Here is a 22,283-nt window from a genome sequence, read left to right as displayed (position 1 = left end):
GGGAAGAGGCTGTGGTTGGAAAAGCTAATCACCCTGTGAAGGATTGCTCCTCTTGGCCATGGAGTACACACAGGACCAGTCTGTTTATTTTCCTCTGGCCCCAAGCAGCTGGGCCTCTTTTTCATCCTAATTGCTGTGTTCAAGTTGCTGTCACTCCTCAGAAACAGCAGCAGATTAACTGTGCCGGCATGAGATCTAGCTGTCAGGGGACAAGGTCTCTCTGGGTATGGGGATCATGGACACAGGACCACAGTGGAGAGTTTCATCTCAGTACTGTCCGCTGCAGCCTCGGCTGTCAGAAAGCTTGAAAACACACAGCCTTCTCTCTTCACATCTCAGTAGCTTAAAAGGATAATGGGGGAGCTGAGGAGAAGCTCAGTCATTAGTGTTTGCCCGGTCAGCACAAGGACCTGAGTTCCATTCCTGGTAACCACATTAAAAAGCTGCTGAGCCTACCTGTAATCCCAGTACATGGAAAGCTAGGGCAAGTGGGTCAGGAGTTCAAAACCAGCCTCCACTACATAGTGGCTTTGAGGCATCCTGGGCTACTGAAAATCAAACAATAAAAGCTGAGCTTGTGATCCAAGTGCTGAGGAGGGAGAGGCAGTCAAGACTCTGGGACTCCTGGTCAGCCAGCCTCACTTAACTGGCAAGCCCAGGTCCCTGTGAGAAACCTTGTCTCAAAAAACAAAGTAGATGGTTTAAAAAGAATTATACCCATGGTTGACCTCTGGCATACACACGCACATATGCATGCACACGCGTGCACGCGCACACACACACGCGTGCACGTGCACACATAGGTAAATGTGTTTTTTTGTAGGCTTGCAGAAATGAGGCACTGTGGGCCGGTGGGTCTCATGGGCCTCAGTCTGGGGAAGGACAACCTTGCTTGCCTGCCAGCCATCTGGTTTTAGTGTTAAATGTTGACTCCAACTATCTTGTTGTTTGTTTGGTTGGTTTTTTGAAACAGGGTTTCTCTGTGTAACAGCTCTGGCTGTCTTGGAACTCACTCTATAGACCAGGCTGGCCTCAAACTCGGAGTACCGCCTGCTTCTGCCTTCTGAGTACTGGGATTAAAGACTTGTGCCACCACTGTCTGGCCTGTTCTGTTGTTGTTTCTTTTTTTGTTTTGTTTTGTTTTGTTTTTTGAGACAAGGTTTCTCTGTACTTTTGGTGCCTGTCCTGGAACTAGCTCTTGTAGACCAGGCTGGCCTCGAACTCACAGAAATCCACTTGCCTCTGCCTCCCGAGTGCTGGGATTAAAGGCGTGCGCCACCACCACCTGGCTGTTTGTTTCTTTTTGAAAGACAGGGTCTCGCTATGTAGTCCTAACTGGCCTAGACCTCACTATATGGACCAGTCTGGCCTTGAACTCAATATATCTACATGTATCTGCCTCCAGAGTGCTGGGATTAAAGATGTGTGTGCTGCCATGCATAGCTTTTTAATTCTTATTTTATTTGTGTAAGTGTTTTGCCTCCTTGTATGCTTGTACATCACGTGTGTGCCTTGTGCTTAGAGAGACCAGAAGAGGGTATCAGATGCCCTGGAACTAGAGCTACAGATGACTGTAACCATGTGGTTGCTGGGAATTGGACCAGGTCCTCTGGGAGAGCAGCCAGTGCTCTTAACTAAGGAGCCATCTCTCCAGCCCTGGCTTGATTTTTTTTTAAGATTTATTTTTATTTATGAGAGAGAGAGAATGTGCATGTGTTTTGTGTAGATATGCCCTTCCAACTATGTTTTTTAATTTTTTTAAAATCAGGGTCTCATGTAGCCCAGGCTGCCCTTGGATTTACTAGGTAACCAAGGCTGACACTGAATTTTTGAATTTCTCATTGTCCACTCCCACCAGAATGGAGAGTGCAGGTGTCTCCAACTCCTTACTTACTGAGATGCGATCCTATGTTGTCCAGGCTGGCTGGCCTTGGACTTCCAAACTCAGGGAATCTTCCAGGCTCAGCCTCCCAAGTGCTGAAACTATAGGCATGCACCCCCACCCCAGCTCTAAACCTGGTTTCTGTATAAAAGAGGGATGGAGATGTGGATAACACTGAAGGCTGTTGAGCCCCTGGGCTGTGAGGCTAGAGATGGGGGTGAAGCCCGAGCATTCAGGCTGGAGAATGTGGCTTCTATTTTGCAGGAAATGGGAGCTGCAGTTTGTTGTTAAGGCAGCAAAGGTGACAAGCAGAGATGTTTGACAGCCCTTGAGGCCTCTGGGTCACATCACTGGGCTTCTGAGACTCAGGGGCTTTGGCAGAGGGAGCCAGAAAGAGAGCACGAGTCACGGATTTGGTCCTAGTTCCCTCCTCCAGCAGTTTTGTACTGACTTTTCCCCCACTGCTATTTCCAGGCCTCAGGTTGGGGCACCCACCTGCAGGTGTAGGGGTGGAGAGAGTGCCCTGTCTGCCTCACGCTGCCCCTGGAGTGGCCCCTCACCCTTTGTAAGCAGCCTCTGTCCTCAGGTTTCCTCTAATGACCTAGTTTGAGTGTGCCATCTTTCCTGGCAAGAGCCTGCTGGCTGTGCGCCTGTGACCTCTGGCCCTCAGCAGTCTGGGCACCAGTCACCCAGCCGTTGAGCTTGGGCACAGTAAAGCATATTGGCAACTGTCCATCTCAACCTTGGACTGATCACACAGTGATGGGAACCAGAGACATGCCTTCCGGGTAGAGGTGGTGTCTCCACGACCGGAAGCTGGAGTCTTGCCTCCCCAAATCACTTTGAGGGATAAAAACTGACCTATCAAACCCCTTTTAGGAAGGCCATAGAAACAAGCAGACGTGAGAGTTCCTGGCCATGCCTTCTGGGTAAGAGATCCAGCAGACCCATAGCTCCAGAGTCTAGGCTGAGCTTGGCTCTCTCCTCCTGGCTAGGTTTGAAGGTAGCCAAAGGAGTCTTAACTAAGGAGTTCATCAGCACCAACAGGGAGAGAGCTCTGGAGGCCCTTGTCATAGGCTAGGAAGTGCCACCCATGGGAGGCATTTTGTGTGCATATTTGCAATGGGGTCAGGGAGGGAGCTGAGTGCAGGCCCCCAGGGAGGAGGGCAAGCAGAGTGGGAGGAATGGTCCAGCTGCTGGCTCCGATTTTCAGATTCAAATCCATCTCTAGGGCCTTCTGATTGTGTGACTGGACAGCTGTTTAGCTTCTGACCATCAGGTGGGCATCTGGTAGTGGGCACAACAGCAATGCCTAAACTCAAAGGGCTGAAAGAAACACAGAAACAACTTCAAACAAGCAGTGGCTGGCTTCTATCAATGAACTAGAAGGCTCTCTACCTCCAGGGAGGGCTGTGGGATTGTCTCCCAGGAGCAGCTGATCTGGCTGCAAGGGAGGAAGACAGTCATTCATTGACTGTGGCAAGAGTGGGAGGCACGAGGAGGGGCTCTTGACCTGGGAAGCATCTGTCACCATTCCTCCTTCTGGACCATTGTCTCCAGAACACACACCCAGATCCCTTTCCATTACAGGGACCTGGGACAGGCAGGAGGCCCCGTCACTGGGTTGTGCAGATGGTTTTCCTTGCTACAGGTCTAACAAAGATCCAGATACTAAGAAATACACCGTCCCTATGACCTGTCCGTGAGGGCGCTGTACCCCTGAGGAGCTCAGCCTCTTACCCAGGAACCTCCCCTTACCTCCCCATCCCTACTCAAAAACAACTCGTGTGTGTGTGTGTGTGTGTGTGTAAACAACAACCCTGAACTGTCCCCAGGCTGCCTCCTCAGTTACTTGTTCCTGTACAGTAGGAATTAGGGTGACATAGCAAAGAGAAAAAGTGGAAGCTTCCGAGACCAGCAGCACCTACCTCTCTAGGCAGAGCTTAGCCTACTGAGCCACAGAGCTGTGTGCTATGTTTCTGACTGCTCAGGCCCGGACTTCACTGTGCTTAGCCCTAAGGCCACTGAGAAGCTTCCAAAAGGCACGGTGTGGCGCTGGGGCTGTCAGTCAGCTCTGCTCTCATAGGGCCTTCTGAAGATAGATGCTGGGGCCCTACCAGAAGCCACCAAGATCTCTTCTTTATCCCAGTCCTGTGCATCGGGGTCCTCCAGGCTCTGAGGGATGGCCACAAGGACCAAACATGTCTGCCTTGTTCCCTAAGTTGCCTAACTGAGAGTAGCATCCTAAATCCCTGGTTTCCCTTTGCCTTTAAGGGAAGCCAGTTCCCTTCAGTATGGGCCACTTCTTGCAGGGGTGGCTTTCTTGAGTTTGTCTTTTCCATCCCTCCTTCCTTTCCTTTCTTCTCGCCTTATTTTTTCTCCATCCAGAAAATACTTTAGTGTGTCCCCTCCAACATAAGCTATGCCACAGTGAAGGACAGAGAAAGCCAGGTTTGGTTTCTGTCCCTGAGGCCTTGCAGTGGGATGGAGGAGGCAGCTACTTAGTGATCACAGAACCTTGGGGGTCAGTTCCCTGGTGAAGACACTGCCTCCACTGGAACCAGGCCTCCTGGTGGCCCATAGTCTCACCCGGCTCTCCCTCTCTCTTGGCTTTTCAGTCAGGCCTGTCTCTAGGCCTCCAGGAGGCAGGAAGTCCTCCGGCTATGTGTGTTTCCTCACTACATCCGTCAGGGGGCGTGGCTGTGAGCAGCAGAAGCACCGTGGCTACTTAAGGAACACAAGATCAAGCCAGAAGGCGAAGGCTTCCAGGTTCCTCAGAGCTCCCTGGGACAGGGAAGGGCAGGCACTCAGGGGCACAGGCTCCGCAGCAGGAGCCGATCTCACTTCTCTAAGGCCACGGCCAATAAGGGGGGCTCTCAAGGATCCAATGGTACATGCCAGAGGCAGTTGGCCCCGAGCAAGGACATGTGTCTACTCCTGGTCAAGGGAGGACAGGGCACCTTGACAATACACTAAGATGTCTCACAGCGGGGGGAGGGGCTCCCCCTCAAGTACTTGGGAGTTACCTAAGCACAGAGCTTGCTTAAGTTCTTGGAACTGCCTGGCTACTGAGGGAATGTGGAAACTGGCTAAGCATCCGGGGACTGACCTGGGCCCCAGTTCCTCAGCACCCTAGCACCCTGGCTTCTAACTTTGTATCCTCATCTGGAAACCAGTTAATGTCCCTGTTCAATCTGGAAACATTTTCTTAACGACAAAATAAATCAAATCATAGGTTTAAAATCTTGGGCAGAGAACAGCAGATGACGCGGTGTGGGCAGTTGCCCAGGGGACACAGAACTTGCATCTCCTGAGTGGGTGGCCTTATAAGGGCAGGTTTAGGAGGAGAGTGGGCAGAGGGAGGGCCACCAGCAGTGGCAGGAGCCCTGGAGGCTGGAGTGGGTGCCCCGACGGGGCAGGCTACCGAACCAGCAGGCATTCTTGGCCAGGACCCAGTTTTGCAGGAGGAGCTGGCCCAATAAAGCCCCAGGAACCCCTGCTGGACCCCTTTATTGCTGCCATCCTCAGCCCAGGCAGGGACCTGTCGTGCCTGCCGCACAAGCTGGCCCAACTCTGGCAGCTCACTGAAGGACTTCCTGTTTTTTCAAGTACTTTTGCCCTGACCTGTGCCCAACTGGTATGCTAATCAATAAAGATATGCATGGCGGGAGAGCTGGTGAATGTATTAAAAAAATAAAAGCAAGCAAACAAACAAAAAACACTAGGGTCTTCTATAGTCTAGTCTGGCCTCAAACTCTAGATGTGACTGAGAATAAGTGACCCTGAACTTCTGATTCTTCTGCCTTTACCTCCTAAGTGCTGGCATTGCCAGTATGCACCCCCACTCCTGGTTTATGTGGTGCTGGTGTTCAGACCCAAGGTCTTGTGTATGATAGGCAGGCACTCAACTGACTGAGTCACACCCTAGCCATATCCCCAGAACCAAATTAGCTGTTCTTTGGTGGCAGATTTGGCTCGTGACCTGGGCAGCAGTTCCTGGGACGCAAGGCAGAGCCCCCTCACAGGCACCAATGTGGAGCTGAGAAAAAGCAACACAGGGCACCTGGAGAGGGACCCGCTAGAGAAAAGGACTGAGCCACCAGTTCTTGCCTTGTGCGAACCACCCTGTCCCCAGAATAAAAAAGCACATGTATCTCAAACTTCCTTCAGGTAGTGCATATAGCAGAATTTCATTTCCTGAGGTGGAAGGGAGGAAGACATAGAGGGAGAGAGAGAGAGACATGTAGTGGGGGTGGGTAGTAGGTAGGTAGAGACTGAGAGACTATGCTCTGAGAGACTCCTGGCTGCCTGTCTTCCTGTGGCATTAGTATATGTAAGAGCAAAGGTCTGGCCCCTAGGGTCTGAAGGAGAGGAGAGTGCCCCAGAGGCATCCAGGTACCCAGGGTGAAGCTCTGAGATCCTCCCTAGCCTTCATTAGGAAAGACTTCCTTGAGACCCCTGAGGCCCAGATCTTTCTTGGAAGGTCTCATGGTCAAGGTTGAAGAGCTGGGATTTGCCCCTTCCTCTGACCAGTTCTCACACTGTGCCTAAGACCCCACCACGGCAAAGGGCCATGTGCCCTCTGTGGAGACAGCAGGCAGATGGGAGGGCAGGGGCCACAGGACAGACTTGGGCTTAGGGAGTATGGAAGGAAAGGGCTGACAGATGGGGAGGGCCCTGGAAGAGATTCGGGACTCCTGAGTTCTCCCGCTCCAACCAACCAAGACCTAGGGGTGTGTCTCCCTCCACCGCCCCCTGCCTGGAAAGGTCAGGGATGAGAGGAGGCTATGGCAGCATCTTGGCCAGCACTCCTTCCAGGACAGCTGCAAGAGATGGACTCATACTGAAGCCAGAGCAGCAAGGTACCTTCAGATAGAGCTGTACCAGCAAGACCCAGGCTTGCTGAAGGCAATGGCCTTTGGGAAGGCCTGACCTATCTGCACATCAGTCAGGGGAACTGGGAACTCAGGACCACACAGACAGCCTGCCTTGCTCTCATCCCATTCTAAAATAGGAATGTCCCATGTATGATATATGCACTAGGAATGTCCCATGTATGATATATGCACTAGAAATGTCCTGTATATGACATATGCACAGGCTGTTACCATTAACCACACATTATGTGGGGAAAGCGCTGCCCCCGTGAAGCAGGCCGAATAATGATCCCCAATAATCTAACCAAACTCCTAGAACCTGTGAGCTATCATTTCCACGTGAAAAGGTCTTTGCTGATGGATTAGGGTAGGCCCAGTGAGAAGGCAGATCATCCTAGATTAGTCCGGTGGGCCCACAGTAATCACCAGGGTGCTTCAGAGGAAGTGGCCAAGGGTGAATGAGACAGAGGACATTTTGCACAGTTCCCTGGGGACACAATGAGTTTGAGAGCTGAGCCTGCAGTGGCTCCTAGGACAGCTGTCCTGTCAGATCAGGGGCCTTCCTTCTTCACCCCACTGGCATGTGTCTCTCAGGGACTTAGTGGGGACCAGAAGGAGGGGACAGCATCTGAGAGGGCAGTGAGATGACCAGAAGCGAGGCTGGATTTGGGCCAGGCCTCCCCTGCTGGGGGTCATTGTATCCAGAACCCAACTACAGGCAGCCTGTGTGTCACCTGTGATACTCAGGAGCCTCCTGACCCTTAGTTGCAGAGCCGCCATTTTCCCAGGTGGCCTTCCACAACCCTCCTTTCTGGCTGCTTTCTTCCCCTCTGCTGAGCAGAGGTTGGGTTCCTGGAGACAGGTTTGCTCAGGTGTTTTGAATTTAGTTATGGAAAGCGGCTGTGTTAGTTTTCTGTTGCCAGGGAAATGAATGAGAAAACTAAGGGCATTTCTGACTCACAGTTTCAGAGGTTCCAGCCGATGGGTGCTCTGTTGTGTTGTTCGGGGGGCCTGTGGTGAGGCAGGGCATCATGGTGAGAGTCCATGATGGAGCAAAGCTGCTCACATAACAGTGGCTGAGAAGTGGAGAAGAGAGAAAGGGCCAGCGTCCTCTCCAAGGACGTGGTGGAACTTCCGTCCGCCGTTCCCCACCAGCACCATCAGCCAGGGACTAAGTCTTAAACCTCAGGACCACTTACGCAAACCATAGCAGCTGGTGTTTGTTAATGACAGGGAAGATGAGCAGGGAAGGGTGGAGGCTACAGGACAAGGAAAGGGAGGACACAGATGTGAATGAACTGGTAGGTACAGCGCCACAAGCATCCGATGCCCCGTCACACAACACATCATTGAAAAGCTTCAGCATCTATTTTATGAATGAGAAACTGAGGCACAGAGAAGGTGAGCAACTTTCAAAAGATCGCACGGCTAGCTAGAAATAATGCTGAACTTGTAGCCCCATCTGATTTCAGAGTCTATGCCTCAAACTCTATTTTCCCACCTCCTAAAAGAAGAGTTAAGGGGATGTGGCTTATGAGACACCACCCCTCCCTGAGGAGCTATACTATAGATCCCACAGGCAGGTAGTGAGTATGAGGGAAGGGAGACATTTTCTTCAGTGGTGTAGCTACTGGTAAATTACGCATGCTCCTGTAAACAACCCTAATTTAACTTATAAACTACTATATAAATGAATGAAATAAAAAATTAAACAAATTGTAAACTAACAACTTTTCTATTGTCTCATTTGTAATCAATAGTTTCCCAGGGATGGAAATGGAAGGATTGGATAGAAGGAAGGATAGGAATGGCGAGTGGCTTGTGGGCCTGCCAGCTGGTCACTTCTAATTCAATGGACTTAATAAAAATGGCATTCAGAGCCAGATTAACTGAATGGAATATGAAGCGCCAGGTCCATCACGGCTTCTCAGCATTCAGATGCTTACTCTTTTCCAAGTCAGTTTGATTTTAGCAACAGACTCCTGACCAACTTTATGCTCTCTAGCCGACTTTCCCAAATACTTCTCTCTGCGTTACCTTCAACCTACTCAAAGCAAGTTAGAAGACCAGGGAGTATTTTCAATGTGACTTCAAGCTGGCTGGCACTGAGACTTAGTGGAGAGCACAGGGAGCTAGGTAGGCCTCAGGAGACCTGGGTCACAGTCCTGAGGTTGCTGTTTCAGCCGCAGAAGTCTCATATACAACTGAGCAAGGAAGTGAAGGGCCAGGAGACACAGGCGATTTCCTTGGGGTTTTTTTCCCCCACAGGTTTTGCTGAATCCTGGTAACTGTCAGAGGACTTCGGGTGGGCTGCTTTGACCTGTGACCTCTTGCCTGAGTCACGGACCACTCCAGCAACTGGGCCTCTCAATCTCTGGAGGCCTCTTAAATATAGGCTTGGGGTGGCTAGAGACGACTGTCGCCCCACCCCACCCCAACCCAAAGATAACAGGCTGGTAAAGAACCCAGATTATCAGAGCAGAAAGAGGCACGGATTGGAGGTCTAGAGGATCACGCACAAGGGTCATGGGCTTGCTGCATTGCAAAGACCGCCAGAGAGCCTCGGATATAAAACAAAACAAGCTTAGACAGCTACCAGGGAGACTGAGGTCACAGGAGGATCACTTGAGCTCACAAGTTCAAGGCCAGCCAAGTGACATGGAGAAAACAAAACAATATAATTCTAGTCAACCACGTTCCTGGAGGCTGCCCATCTGTGCTTTCTGAGTCAGAATATAAAGTGCAGGGCCCAAGGATTCCCTAAGGATTCTCATGGAAGAGGAGCCAGGTCCTGAAAATGTAGACCTTGTCAGATTCCTTTGTTTTTTTTTTTTTTTTTTTTTTTTTTTTGTATGAGATAGGGTCTTCCTATGTAGCTCAGGCTGTCCTGGAACCTGCTATATAGACCAGGTTGGCCTCAAACTCACAGAAATCCACTTGTCTCTGCTTCCCACCAGCTGGGATTAAAGGCGTGCGCCACCACCACCACCTGATTTGTCTTATTAGGTTTTAATAATAGATTTCAGATGGGTGGTGAGTCTGGTACTTCACCGGTCTGCCACGCATCACAGAGTATCCTGGCTTGTCACTGGGCACAGGCTACCAGCTCTTCCAGGGCTTGTTCGCGCTGATTGCCGTGGACCAACAGCACCTCCTTGATCCGGTCTTGCTGGAAGCCCATGTCACTGAACTGCTGCCAGAGTCGCAGGAACTCCCCTGCCTGAAGAGGAGGAAGACAGGGTATGTCATCACTGCAAGGCTGCCCCAGTCTTGGGTGTACCCCTCCCTGGTGCCCACTACACCTCAAACCGTCCCAGAAAGCTGTGTTCCCTTCAGTAGAGAAGCCTGACTCTGGGCTGTGACTCTCATTTTCCTCTTCCTCTGGGGACGCAAACTCTATGCTTTCTTCCTCCACCAAGGAAAGGAGGCTCCAGTCTTGCTGAGGCTCCATCATCTGGCCCACTCTGACTCTCTGTGATGTGCATTAGGGCAGGATGAGGGAGTGCATAGCAGGTCCCGCAGGACATACAGGCCCAGCTGGGAGTACTGCCTGTGTGCCGGTACTGCTGGGTTTTACCAAGCTCAGCCTTTGTTGAAGACCCCCACCCCCCACGTGTTCCTCTCCTCTTTGGTACCCTTCCTGCAACTCTCAGCCCTGTGAATTGCTGCCCTATTACTGAGGCAGGGGCTATCATGGACACTTGTTTCTTTCTGTAGCTCCCTGCATGCTGTGAGGGCAGCAATCTCCCAGAGTTCAAGCATCTTCGGTCTGCTCCGGTATGGGAGTCTCAAAAACATCGGGAATCCAATAATATGTGTTGTGTTGATTTGGTCACCTGCAGAAAAGCCCTGGCTCCACCAGCCTCCAGGTGCCCTCTCCACTTCATTCTGCCTCCTCCTTTGGCTGCACTCCACTCTCTAGGTCACTACTTTCTCCCCAGTGTGAGCAGGCCAGTTCTCTCCTGGCCAGTCCACAGGCTGCTCTGGAGCCATTGCACCCCTGCAACTCCCTAGGGTCCAAGCAGGGGGCCCAGCTGACCTGGTGCTCGGAGAACTGGAACATCTCCATGGCCTCATCCACCAGGGCCTCATCGTAGCCCTGCCGCAGCAGCCTCTCACAGGCACCGAGGTAGCCGAGAAACTGGGTCAAAGAGGGCACGGGGAAAAGATAGTAAGAGGGGTGGCAGGGACGTGCTAGGGAGTCACCCAAGGTTCTCCCCAAGGTCACAGAGACTTGACAACCTATCACAAGTAACAGGAAACCAACAGAAGAGGGACAGGCTTCCTCTGGGAACCAGCAGGTGAGTGACAACAGACCCTCAATACACCTCCCAGGCTGAGGGACAGAATCCAAGAGAAGGGCTCTTCAAACGTTCATGGAGCCTAAGTGGGGTGCAGGACAAGCTCTAAACAAAAAAGTCAACCCCCACAGTCACCGCATGTCCTACCACCCGACTACCCATCCTTCTCAGAGCAGCACCCACATATAAAAGGCGCCTCCTCAGCCACCCATCCCCATGCCCCCGTCCCTATCCCCAGACACACCTGTCACCTAGAATGACTAGTAGACAACAGTCTGCCCCAGAGCTGGGGGAGGGAAGGAGGGGAAGTGGCAGCGGAGGAAGTTCTCCAGGGGCTGAAAACTTGTTCTAACCACTGCCCCCCCCCCCATTATGCCATCAAAGGCTTGTTTTGCCTTCAGGGTAAATAGCTGCACCAGAGGATGTTACTTCAAGGCTGGCCTGGTGACACAGCGAGCTAGAGGCTAGCCAGTAACATAGAAAGACCAGTCTCAAAAAACAAACAACAAACACCAAAGTAAGTGCTGCCTTAAGATAGCTAAGCTGGTAGAGTGCTTGCCTAGCATGTATGAGGTTCCATCTCCAGCACCCTAAATCTGGGCACACGGTGCTCTGGGGAGATGGAAGCTGGAGGATCAGAAGTTCAAGGTCAAGGCTGAGGAGATGGCCCAGTGGATAAGAGTGTTTGAACGTGAGGACCTGAATTCAAGTGCCCAGCACCCACAGAAGAATCTGGACATTGCCACATGCCAACCTGTAACCCCAGCACTGTGGGAGGTAGAAGCAGAATTCCTGGGGCTTACTGCCTGCCAGCCTAGCTGTGCATTCAGTGAGACACCTTATCTCAAGGGAATAAAGCAGAGACCAGGATATTTTCTCTGGGCTCTCCTGCACTCATGAGTGTCTTCACCTGCACACACATAAACACACTACGCCACATGCACGTATGCGTATGCACACACACACGCACACACACACACACACACACACACACACACACACACATAATATAAGATCCCTCTCAGCTACAAAGTGAGTTTGCGGTCAGCCCAGCACAGGGAACCCTGTCTCCAAAACAAATACACTGCCTCTTCACCATATTCTAGCCTGCTCACTACCTCAGCTTCCTCCTCCAGTGCCCCATCCTAGACCAGCCTCCTTCTCCTCCCAGGAGGCCTCTTCTCTGCACACTGTCTTTACTGGGCCATCCATCCTTGGGGCTCTTGGCCAGACCCACCCTCTGCAATGCATACTGCTTCTCGTTATATTTGGGTCCACTCACTTTTGGCACACAGTGGGAGGTTAGTCTGTCACCCAGGCATCCCGATCACCAGAACAATAAACACGTGCCATGTTCATAAAACCAATTAAGAACTTCCTTCAAGGAACACACAGCTTAGCAGAGGAGATAAACCAGACATGGGGGACTATGCCAGTGCTGGACAAATCAAAGCAGGATTTACAGCCAACAGGTGCCAGATGAAAGCTCTAGGCTGTGAGAACCACGTGTGGAGCTAGGAAGGATTAGGTCAAGTTTCTGCTGACCTTCAGAGCCTGTGGAAGCACAGAGAGTCTAGCCCTGTGGTTTTCAAATGCTTGGAGCTCTTGGTCTGCTTGTCCCAGCACAGGAAGCTTCCACAAGAAGCAGCTGAGAGCAGGCTGCCTGGAGCTGGAGGCCTGGGGCTGCAGGAGCAGAGTTCAGAGCTCCTGTGGGAGGAGCCACGGGACATGTAGACCTGGCTCTGCACATTTTGAAAGGCATTCACCCCAACCCCTTCCACAGTAGAGGAAATGGAGGGCCTGGTAGGGCTGATGGTTTGCCGGAGTCCCAGAATGGCGTCTGCATCACCTGACCTCTCAGTGCCTCTCAGTCACTCTGATCAGGAATGGCAGGAGGTGCTCTGAACTGACATGACAGTGGATTGGGGCTCTGGAGAAACTGTCACTTCCAGAGAAAGGGAGAGTGGACAGGGGCAGAGGGTGGACGCTCCCTCACAGCAATGCTCTTAACCTTGGTGCTTGTTACAACCATCCTGGCAGCTTTAAAGGCTACTAATAGGGCCTCATATAACTGGTTTGGGACAGAGTCTGGACTCTGGGGCAACCTTGTGGCTCTCCATGTTGATTTTGTTGTTGTTGTTGTATTTGTTTGTCTTTTGAGACAGGATTTCTCTGTGTAGCCGTGGCTGTCCCGGAGCTCACTCTGTAGACCATGCTGTTCTCAAACTCAGAGATCCGTCTGCCTCTATTGGGATTAAAGGCATGTGTCATCACCAGGCTCTCCAGATGATTTTACTTAAATATTTACTTATAGCTGTGTTTAGTAGCATATGTCTTTAATCCCAGCACTGGGAGGCAGAGGCAGGAGGATCTCTGAGTTCCAGGCCAGTCTAGTCAACACTGCAAGTTCCATGACAGCCTGGAGAGTGTGTCTCAAAAATGCTTTATTTTATTGTGTGTGTATGATGTGTGTGTGGAGCAGGAACAACACAAGCATGCTATGTATGAACATCATAGGGCAACTTCTGAGTCAATTCTCCTTCCGCCTCTACTAACGCAGGACCTCGGGCTTGCTCTTCTGCCGGCCAGGTCCTGTCACTGCTCCTCCAGGTGACTCTGACGTGCATTCACATCTTCAAATCACAGGCTCCCTGAAAAGCTGACTGCCTGTGTACCGTGCCAAACTACATAGCAGGCCCCAGATCCATTGAAGGGCCCTTGGGGACCAGGCCTGGAGATCTGCATTTGGAGATTCTACTGCTTGGTCAGTTTTTGGGCCTATGGAACTGTAAAAGCTACCAGGTTTGCTGCAGGCTCAGGGTAGGTAAGGATGTCACCTTCAGACACCAAAATAAAGCCTCAGAAGTCGCTGGTTCTGGCCGGGCAGTGGTGGCGCACGCCTTTAATCCCAGCACTCGGGAGGCAGAGGCAGGCGGATCTCTGAGTTCTAGGCCAGCCTGGTCTACAAGAGCTAGTTCCAGGACAGGCTCTAGAAACTACAGGGAAACCCTGTCTCGAAAAACCAAAAAAAAAAAAAAAAAAAGAAGTCGCTGGTTCTAAACATATATTCCTCAAAAGAAACCCTCAAAGGGAACCTGTTATAACAAGTGTCCCTCAACTGATGCATTTAGCCCATGAACCTTCTCCTGTGCTACTCATGCCTGTGTCGCTGGCTGCAGTGAACACATAAAGCATGGGAAGGGAAAGAGGGAGGAAGGGAAGGAGGGAGGGAGGGAGGGAGGGGTGAACCAAAGCTTTTTTCCATATTTTTCTAAGTGCCCTGTCTCCATAACCCAATGTCCTTTCTCCTGGGTCATCTGTCATTTATCGAGGCCAAAGGGACTTACTGAACTAAAATGTCTTTCAAGAGGGGAGTGATCCCAAAGGAACTAAGTGCCAGTTGCCATGAAGTCAGCTTTCCAACCACAAAGAATCCTGATGTTTAGAAAATGGTGCAAAGCAGGGATGGCACATTGGGACGGGTGTGGGTGAAGGCAATGGCACTCAGTACCACCTACCATCCCTGCTCACAGTCCTGTATGTCCCTTTTGTCTATTGGGTCATTTGCCCTCAACTAGCCCCAACTTTCCTTCCTTATCTAAGTCCCAGGACCTGCCTCTCACACCTCCCACAGCTAGACTGGCTAGTAGCATCTCCCGAAGACACTGTCCCTGTCACCGCAGCCCTTCCTATCTCAGAGACAGAGCTCTTCTCTCCTTGAAGCCCCACTCAGTGTGGGGGACTCCCCTGAAGCCTTTCCTGAGCTCTGGAAGCTCTTTGTGGAAGGTTGGCAATGGATGGGATTTCTCTGTAGTCCCTCCAATCGAGAGGTCCAATCTACTTCTCCACTCTTCAGATCTGGACTGCTCTAAGACATCTCTAACACAGGAGGTGGAAGTGACTACGTATGCACGGTCTGAGGCTAGGCTCAAGTGACCTTGAAGCTTTTCTCTCAAACTCTTAGAACCAATTAGAATCACCGGAGCTAGTTTTCTGAAGAAATGTGGCCTAGTTGGCAAGTATCGCCAATCACTGGACCGAGGCAGCCACCCTAGCTCAGGCAGCAAACATCACTTAGAAGTAAGAGACTGTCTAAACAGATATAGTAGTATTTGAGGAAGACACCCAAGGCTGACCTATGGTCTTTACGCATATTTGTGTATGCATTTGCACACGTGTGCAGACACCCACCCACACCCCCACCAGCACACGCATGAGTAAATATACACATACAGATATCTCTCAGTGGAGATTGCCCTATCAGACAGTTCTAGAGAGGATCTTCATTGGTAAAAGCTCCAGCCTCCTGTGTTTGGGGCATGGGTTCAAATATGGAGATCCCCTAAATGACCATAGGGATTCCTGTTGAAGACCTGTGGAGGGGATAATAGTAAGACCTAGAAACTTAATCAAAAACTTGGTAATCTGTGCTAAGGTGAGTTCTACCTGTAAAGAGATGGAAGCAAGGGCTGGGGCTCTAGCCCAATGGTAGAGACACTGCCTACTGTGTACAAGGCCTGTCGAGCCCCAGCACTGCAAGAGAGGAGACAAGAGAGGGAGAGAGAGGGAGCAACACTTCTTTCAAGTCAAAGGTAAAAAGCCGTTTGGCCTTACCTAGCTCCAGCAAGGCAGCCCCCCAGCCCTGGGCCCACTCACCTGGCTTAGGCTCTGCCTTCCTGTCTTCTGCAGAGCCACAATGGCCCTTCCAAGGGGATAGCCCAAAGCGACCACTGGCCAGATGAGGTCTTGCTCCTCTTTGGTCAGGGCAGACAGTAGGTCAGTTGCTGAATCAGGATGCAATCTATAGGAGTTGAGGGGCTGGGGTGTCCCACTAAGAGGTGGTAAGCAGGTGTACGGGCTAAGGGACTGAAACAGAGACAGGATGGCATGTCAGTAACCAAAGGAGGTCGCAGTCAGCTGGGCTGGACGTCTTAAGAGGCGGCTTTGTGTGTCACTGTACACAGTGGAGAACTTTAGGTTCTGCAAGGCCCAACTCATTTTCTATTCACTTCACCAAGATGTCAACAGAGGCCACGTTAAACCCACCTCATCAGGCTGTTAGGAGGCATAAATCAGAGCATGAGCAAAGTGACTCATTAGCGAAGGGCCTGGCACGTAAAAGTTGTCAGCAAAGGCTAATGTTTCACTTAGCGCTCACAACACTGAAAATGAAACATGAGAGAGAGTCCAAGTGTGGCGGTACACACCTGGAATCTATTTGGGAGCTGAGGCAGGAGGATTGCTTGACCCCAGAGACTCAAGGTGAGCCTGGGCATCACAGTAAAAGGTTCTGTCAGGAAGAAATAGCAAAAGACAGACAGACAAGGTATATAGCTTAGTTGGTAGCATGCCTGATTGAAATGCAAAAGGTTCTGGGTTCAGTCCTTAGCATCTCATACACAGAGCTTAGTGGTGTATGCTTGTAATCCTAGATGCAAGAGGATATAAAGCTCAAGGTTGTCTCAGCTACCGTTACATAGCAAGTTTGAGGTCAACCTGGGCTACATGAGATTCTGTCTCAGAGAGAGGAGAGAGAGAGAGAGAGAGAGAGAGAGAGAGAGAGAGAGACAGAGAGAGAGACAGAGAGAGAGACAGAGACAGAGAGAGAATCACCCTATTAATTCATATCACAGATTGAAATCCAGGTTCAGAGACGTCAGTGACCTGATGCACAATACACATTTGGCATATTTGAGATGTGAACCCTGACTTGGGGATGCTGTACCCCACGACTTAGTGAGAGGGAACGTCTTCCCAGCCACAGCCTCCTGGAGTTTGGCAGAGGTGGCCCCAGCAGGACGGAATTCAGCACTACTCAGGTAAATGCTGCACTACAGAGGCTATCCCTGTGGCTGGCTGGTATCACGAGGAAGGATGCCCAGCTGGGAATCAAACTAGCAAGGCTTTGGCACACCACCAGGCGAGATCTGCCCTCTCCTGAGGGAAATCCAGGTGCTCCCTGTTCCTGGGCCTAGGTGCAAATATGGCCGTGTGAGTTCCCACCTCTCGCCACTTCCTTGGGACTCTGCTTTGACTCCTCTGACCCTGAGCTGAAGACCGTCAAGATCTGAGCAGTGGTGTTACTTTTGTCTTTGAAAAAGACTCTTAGCTACTGTCTGCCTCAGTTTCCCTATGCCGCATCCTCCTGCCCAGCTGCCTTGTTTCATAACTTTAAGGCAAAGTAGCCATGTAGCCAAGGGTGGCCCCACAGTGACAATTCTCCTGCTTCAGTCTCCTGAGTTGCTGAGATTACAAGCGTGCTCCACCGTGGTGTGCATTGATCTTGACCTGGGAAGAGCCGACTGGCATCAATACCTGGAATCTGTCCAGCTCCCAAAGCCCCTCCTGTCGTGCTGATCTACTTTATAAGTAGAGGGAGGCAGGTCCAGCAACCCGGCCAGACTTCCGGACTCTGTCTTTTGGATTCAATTTCTCCTTGGCCTTATTCTGTAGCACTTCAGTGTCAGACTGTGGGACAGATCACTGTGTCCAAGCCCCACATTCTGCTATCAGGCTGGATCTGCCTCAGTCTTCCCCGGACCCAGGACTTGTGGACTCTGAAATTTACTCATTTCTTAATAGAAAAAGATATAAATACAAAACTTGGCACACGTGAGCTGCCTGGATGGTAAGCTTCTCTGGACTGTAGGCTCACTTTCTGCTCTAGGAACTATCTGTGCACTTCCTCTACCCCTCCCCCGCCCCGTCTTGCCAGCTGCATAAGCCCTGTCTGTCAAAGCCAATCCCATAACCGAGTCTGGGCTTCTCCCCACATCCTCTTGATCCTTTGTCCTGTGGGTATCTGGTGGAAGCAACTGTTCCGTATTTCCTGATTGAGCTGCCAGCTTCTCAGGCCTGCTCAGTGTGAAGCCCCACAGCTGAGTCTCCAGCAGGCATTCATTGAGCTCCCCCTGTCGGTAGGGTCTACTGCTAGGTGCCCAAGAAGCAAAAATGATTATCCCATTCCACCCCTAAAAGAATTCATATTCCACTGCAAGATAAGGACGCGACTAGAAACTGCGACTGTTAATCATTGTGACATACACCATGTGGGAAATCGAGAGAAGGACAAGCCTCCAAGCAGAATATACTAGGCTGTAGGAAGGATAGGACCACAGGGCCAGGTGGGAGCAGTTGAGCAGAGAGCAGTGCAGGGAGGAAGGAACCCAGGCTGGGGACCCTCAACTTGGAGGTCTTGGCTTAGGGCCTGTGGCCGTGGAGAACACAAAGTTCTTACAGCGACAGTGGGCTTGTGGCTCCGCAGTGGAGGCATAGCGCCGGCGGTAGAGGGTCGTGGAGGCAGCACGGGTTCACTGGGGGGCTGCGGTGCTGGGCCAGGGGCTGGCGCCAGGCTGGCACTCAGGCTCAGAGTGCGGTGGCCTCGGAAGCGGTGCAGAAGGGCTCGAGGACGCGAGGCTAGTCTGCTCTCCGAGAGCCGTCGCCGGGCACCAACCAACTCAGACCTTATGTTTTGCAGCACATCCAGCGAGTAGCGGCGACGGCCTGTAGGGGAGCCGGGCTGAGGGCTGCTGGAGCCCATCTCCTCCTCGCTGGCAGAGGAAGCATCGTCCTCATCCCTCTTCTCCCCTATTTCTTCTTCCTCCACCTCCTCTTCCTCCTCAGCAGGTTCCTGTAATCCAGCCTCTGGGCCTCTGACTTCAGCAGGTGCAGGCATCAGACTGTGTTTTGGACTGACCAGTAAGAACCAGGCTGGAGGAGCTGATGCCATCCCCAAGTCCTTGCATTGTTGGGGACAAGGTCCGCGGACGGCTGCTTCCACCCAGAAGAGAGCCTCCCTTTCCAGGCTGAAGTCATACTGCAGAGAGAAAGCTGATGTGAGGCTCAGCTGTGGCAAGCCAGGGCCGGTGGAGACACAACCCTCAGTGCTGCCTTGAGAACCCTGTTCAAATTTGTCAGCTGGGGAAAGCTCCTGGCTCTAAGCTCTGGATATCCTCACAGCCCACTCCCATCCTCCTTTACAGATGTTTCTGGGGCCAACAGACATCATAACAGTTTAATGGCAAACCCTGACATGAAGGTCAAATCAAGTAATGAGTTAATACAATGACCATGGTAAAACTTCAATATTTAAACACCCTTCACCATTCAGTATGTCACTGAGTAACAGTTACCTCAAGACTCTCTATAAAAACCACTTTTGTGGTTGCAGCACACACAAATCTCCGGGTTCCAACCCCAGCACCACATAAACAGGGCATGGTCATGTACATCTGTGAGCGTAGCACTTCAGAGGCAGAGGCAAGTGGATCTCCATGAGGTGGAGGCCAGCCTGATCTACAGAGTTAATTCCAGGACAGTCAGGGCTGTTACACAGAGAAATCCTATTTTGAAAAACCAACTGGCCCTCCTCCTGAAAAATAGAGCAGAACAGAGCCAGGTGTATTGATCCTAGCTTGAGAGGCAGAGGCAGGCAGAGCTCTATGAGTTCCAGACCAGCCTTGTCTACATAGTAAGATACAGGCCAGCCACGGTTGCATCACAGGCCTGTGTCAGAGTAAGAGAGGCCACAGTGCAGGCTACAGGGACAGTCAGAGCTGTGCACAAAGACCAGGACCTGGTATCCTGCTGTGTGCTCCGGAGGCCACTGGAGCCTCTCCACTCCACCCGCCCCAGGTCTCTCCTTCCTAGACTGTGCTCTGTGCTCTCTGCTCTGAATTCCAGGAATACTCCCCTTCTCACTCCTGTGGGTTTTGTTTGTTTGTTTGATTGATTGGTTGGTTGGTTGGTTTTTGGTTCTTTGAGATAAAGTTTGTATGTGTTACAGTCCTAGCCGTCCTGGAACTCACTTTGTAGACCAGAATGGCCTTGAACTCACAGAGATCTACCTGCCTCTGCCTCCTGAGTGCTGGGATTAAAGGCATGCACCGCCACCGACTGGCCCTCCTGTGACTTTAAAATTACTTTTTCCTACTAACCTAACCTGTTTTTTACACTATCTCTCATGTGTTAGGTCCTACGCTTAGCTACCACAGAATGATCTGGAGAGCAGGACTAGATGTCAGTCTTGCCTCGGGCAGTTACTGAATAAATCATCTTTGTTCTCTGCACCTTGGATTTCTCATGTGCAAACTAAGTAAAGCTGAATCAGATCCTTTTTGTTGTTGTTTCTACAGGTCTCACTCTGCAGGATCTTCATGCCTCAGCCTCTAAAGTGCTTGGATTATATAGTAAGTGCTACCATACATGGGAGCCCCAGATCAGCTTCAAGGTTCTTGGCAATTTTAAATTTTAAGTTATATGGATTTGTGTCTACCTTATGATACATGTATGCTATGATATAGGCATTTCCTCTACCCCAAGCTACAGCTACAGCCTCATATTTCAGTATAAATGCAAATGCTGCATATCTCTCCCCTAAAGTCATTAAGTAAATTTGATTATGTAGAAAGTTAATTCACTTTTACCCCAAGGTTGCATGCACCACCACTGCAGGACAGCGGGAGAGGCTGGAGGTCCTTTCAGGCCCCAGCCAGTGTGCTGGGCTGTGGACAACTATTCCCCCCTAATGTGCACACAGAGTGCTGCTTTCTTTCTTTTTGTGAGACAGGGTTTCTCTGTGTAGCCCTGGCTGTCCTGAAATTATCTCTATAGACCAGGCTGGTCTTGAACTCACAGAGATCCACCTGCCTCTGCCTCCCGAGTGCTGGAATTAAAGGCATGTGCCACCACGCCTGGCATTACCTATACTTTTTAACAGAAGATTCTGGAAATGGAGTCTTCTCACCACGAGTGATTCTAACAGCTGAGAGGGAAGAGGGGATGAGGTGGAGCACACTGGCAGTGACAAGCAATTCACAGAGGCTGCTCACACAGGCAGGCTCTCAGGTGACCTAGGAAACAACTTCACCACCCAGACACCAGCCTTTTCCATGGAGCCTACTGACTTATTTTCAGACTCCCTAGACCTATTGGAAAGCCAAGCTTCCCTGTACAATCATGAGGCAGGCCCCAGGGGCTCAGCCTCAGGCGTCAGATCCAAGGACTGCTAGACACAGACTCACTTACCATCGAGCCCAGCAGGAGCTCTCTACAGTACTGGACACTGATCTCTGGAGCAGGGTGGGGCTCTGTGTCCACCACAAGGCCGTTGGGTACCTTAAAGGGGACACCATCAAGGACATTCATTCTGCCAGAGACGGTGAAGCTGTCTCAGAAGAACTGAGCAAGTGGCCTGGTGGTAGCGAGAGGGCATAGAGTCCTCAGAACCAGGCTCAGGCTACGCTCTTCTGCGTGGAGGCCCCACAGCTGGAAGGGAAAGAAGAAGTGGCCAGTGCTGTATGGGGAAGAAAGGAAAACCCAGAGCATCCGTACTGACTGTTTCACGTCCATGGCATGCATTACCAGGCATGTCCCAGCTGCGCCCACAGGCTGCATGCACACCAAAATAGCTATGAATAGAGCACAATACAAAACTATAAACTTACTAAAATATTACAAGATTTGTTTTTCAATTACTTTCCTGGTTTGGTAATCCAAACCTGTGCATTCTCCTGCAAGTTGCCCTCTGACCTCCACACATGCACTGCGCTGCATACACACACACACACACACACACACACACACACTAAATAAATAAATAAATAAATGTAACAAAAATTAAAAAAAAAACAAAATAAAGTGGAAAATTATATAACTGCACATCTATGTAGACTCAGGATGCCCCGGACCTGGAGTTATAAGTGGTTTGACCATAAAGTTCCTGACATGGGAGCTAGGAACTGAACTCTGGTCCCCTTAAAGCAGGAAGCGTTCTTACCACTGAGCCATCTCCCTGCTATTTTTTTTTATGGAGTGGAGGCCCAAACCCAGAGCTTTGCTTTGTTAGACAAGCACTCCACCTCTGAGCTACAACTCTAACCCCCTCTCTATTATTTTTAAGAAACATGGAGCTGGGGATACAATTCAGTGGGAGGATATTTGCCTGCTCTGCATGAGGCTTTGGTCTTCTTACTTAGAGCAATAAAAACAAACCCCCAAACAAAGACAAAACCCACACAAAACAAAACTCCATAAGTCATAGCAGCTCAGAACTAAAAAGCAACTTCCTAGCCTAGTGAAGAATATCCTTAACCATCCCCAGCAAACACCCCATTCAAAGTGAAATACTGAGCAATGTCCCCAAGGCTGGTGCTTTTATTTTTTAATGTGTGTTGCATGAATGTGTGATGTGGGGTTTGGATTCTAACTTTTGGCCTCTGTAAG

General features: G+C 50.8%; 1 protein-coding gene across 1 annotated transcript; it reads right to left on the bottom strand.

Annotated features, from left to right (window-relative positions):
* Positions 1-9,810: 9,810 nt before the first annotated feature.
* On the bottom strand, positions 9,811-21,219 carry Ubap1l (ubiquitin associated protein 1 like). Its single transcript, XM_038323991.1, has 5 exons — positions 21,087-21,219; positions 18,298-18,876; positions 15,717-15,926; positions 10,799-10,900; positions 9,811-9,979 (listed from the first exon to the last, which is right to left on the bottom strand). Exons 1-5 carry the CDS (start codon positions 21,204-21,206, stop codon positions 9,845-9,847), a joined length of 1,146 nt encoding a protein of 381 aa, XP_038179919.1. The 5' UTR covers positions 21,207-21,219; the 3' UTR covers positions 9,811-9,844.
* Positions 21,220-22,283: the final 1,064 nt, after the last annotated feature.

Source organism: Arvicola amphibius, chromosome 3 (assembly GCF_903992535.2).
Source record: "Arvicola amphibius chromosome 3, mArvAmp1.2, whole genome shotgun sequence".
NCBI classification, from domain to species: domain Eukaryota; kingdom Metazoa; phylum Chordata; class Mammalia; order Rodentia; family Cricetidae; genus Arvicola; species Arvicola amphibius.
Note: the sequence above shows the minus strand (reverse complement) of the source record. Positions and strands in the feature narration are given on the sequence as shown.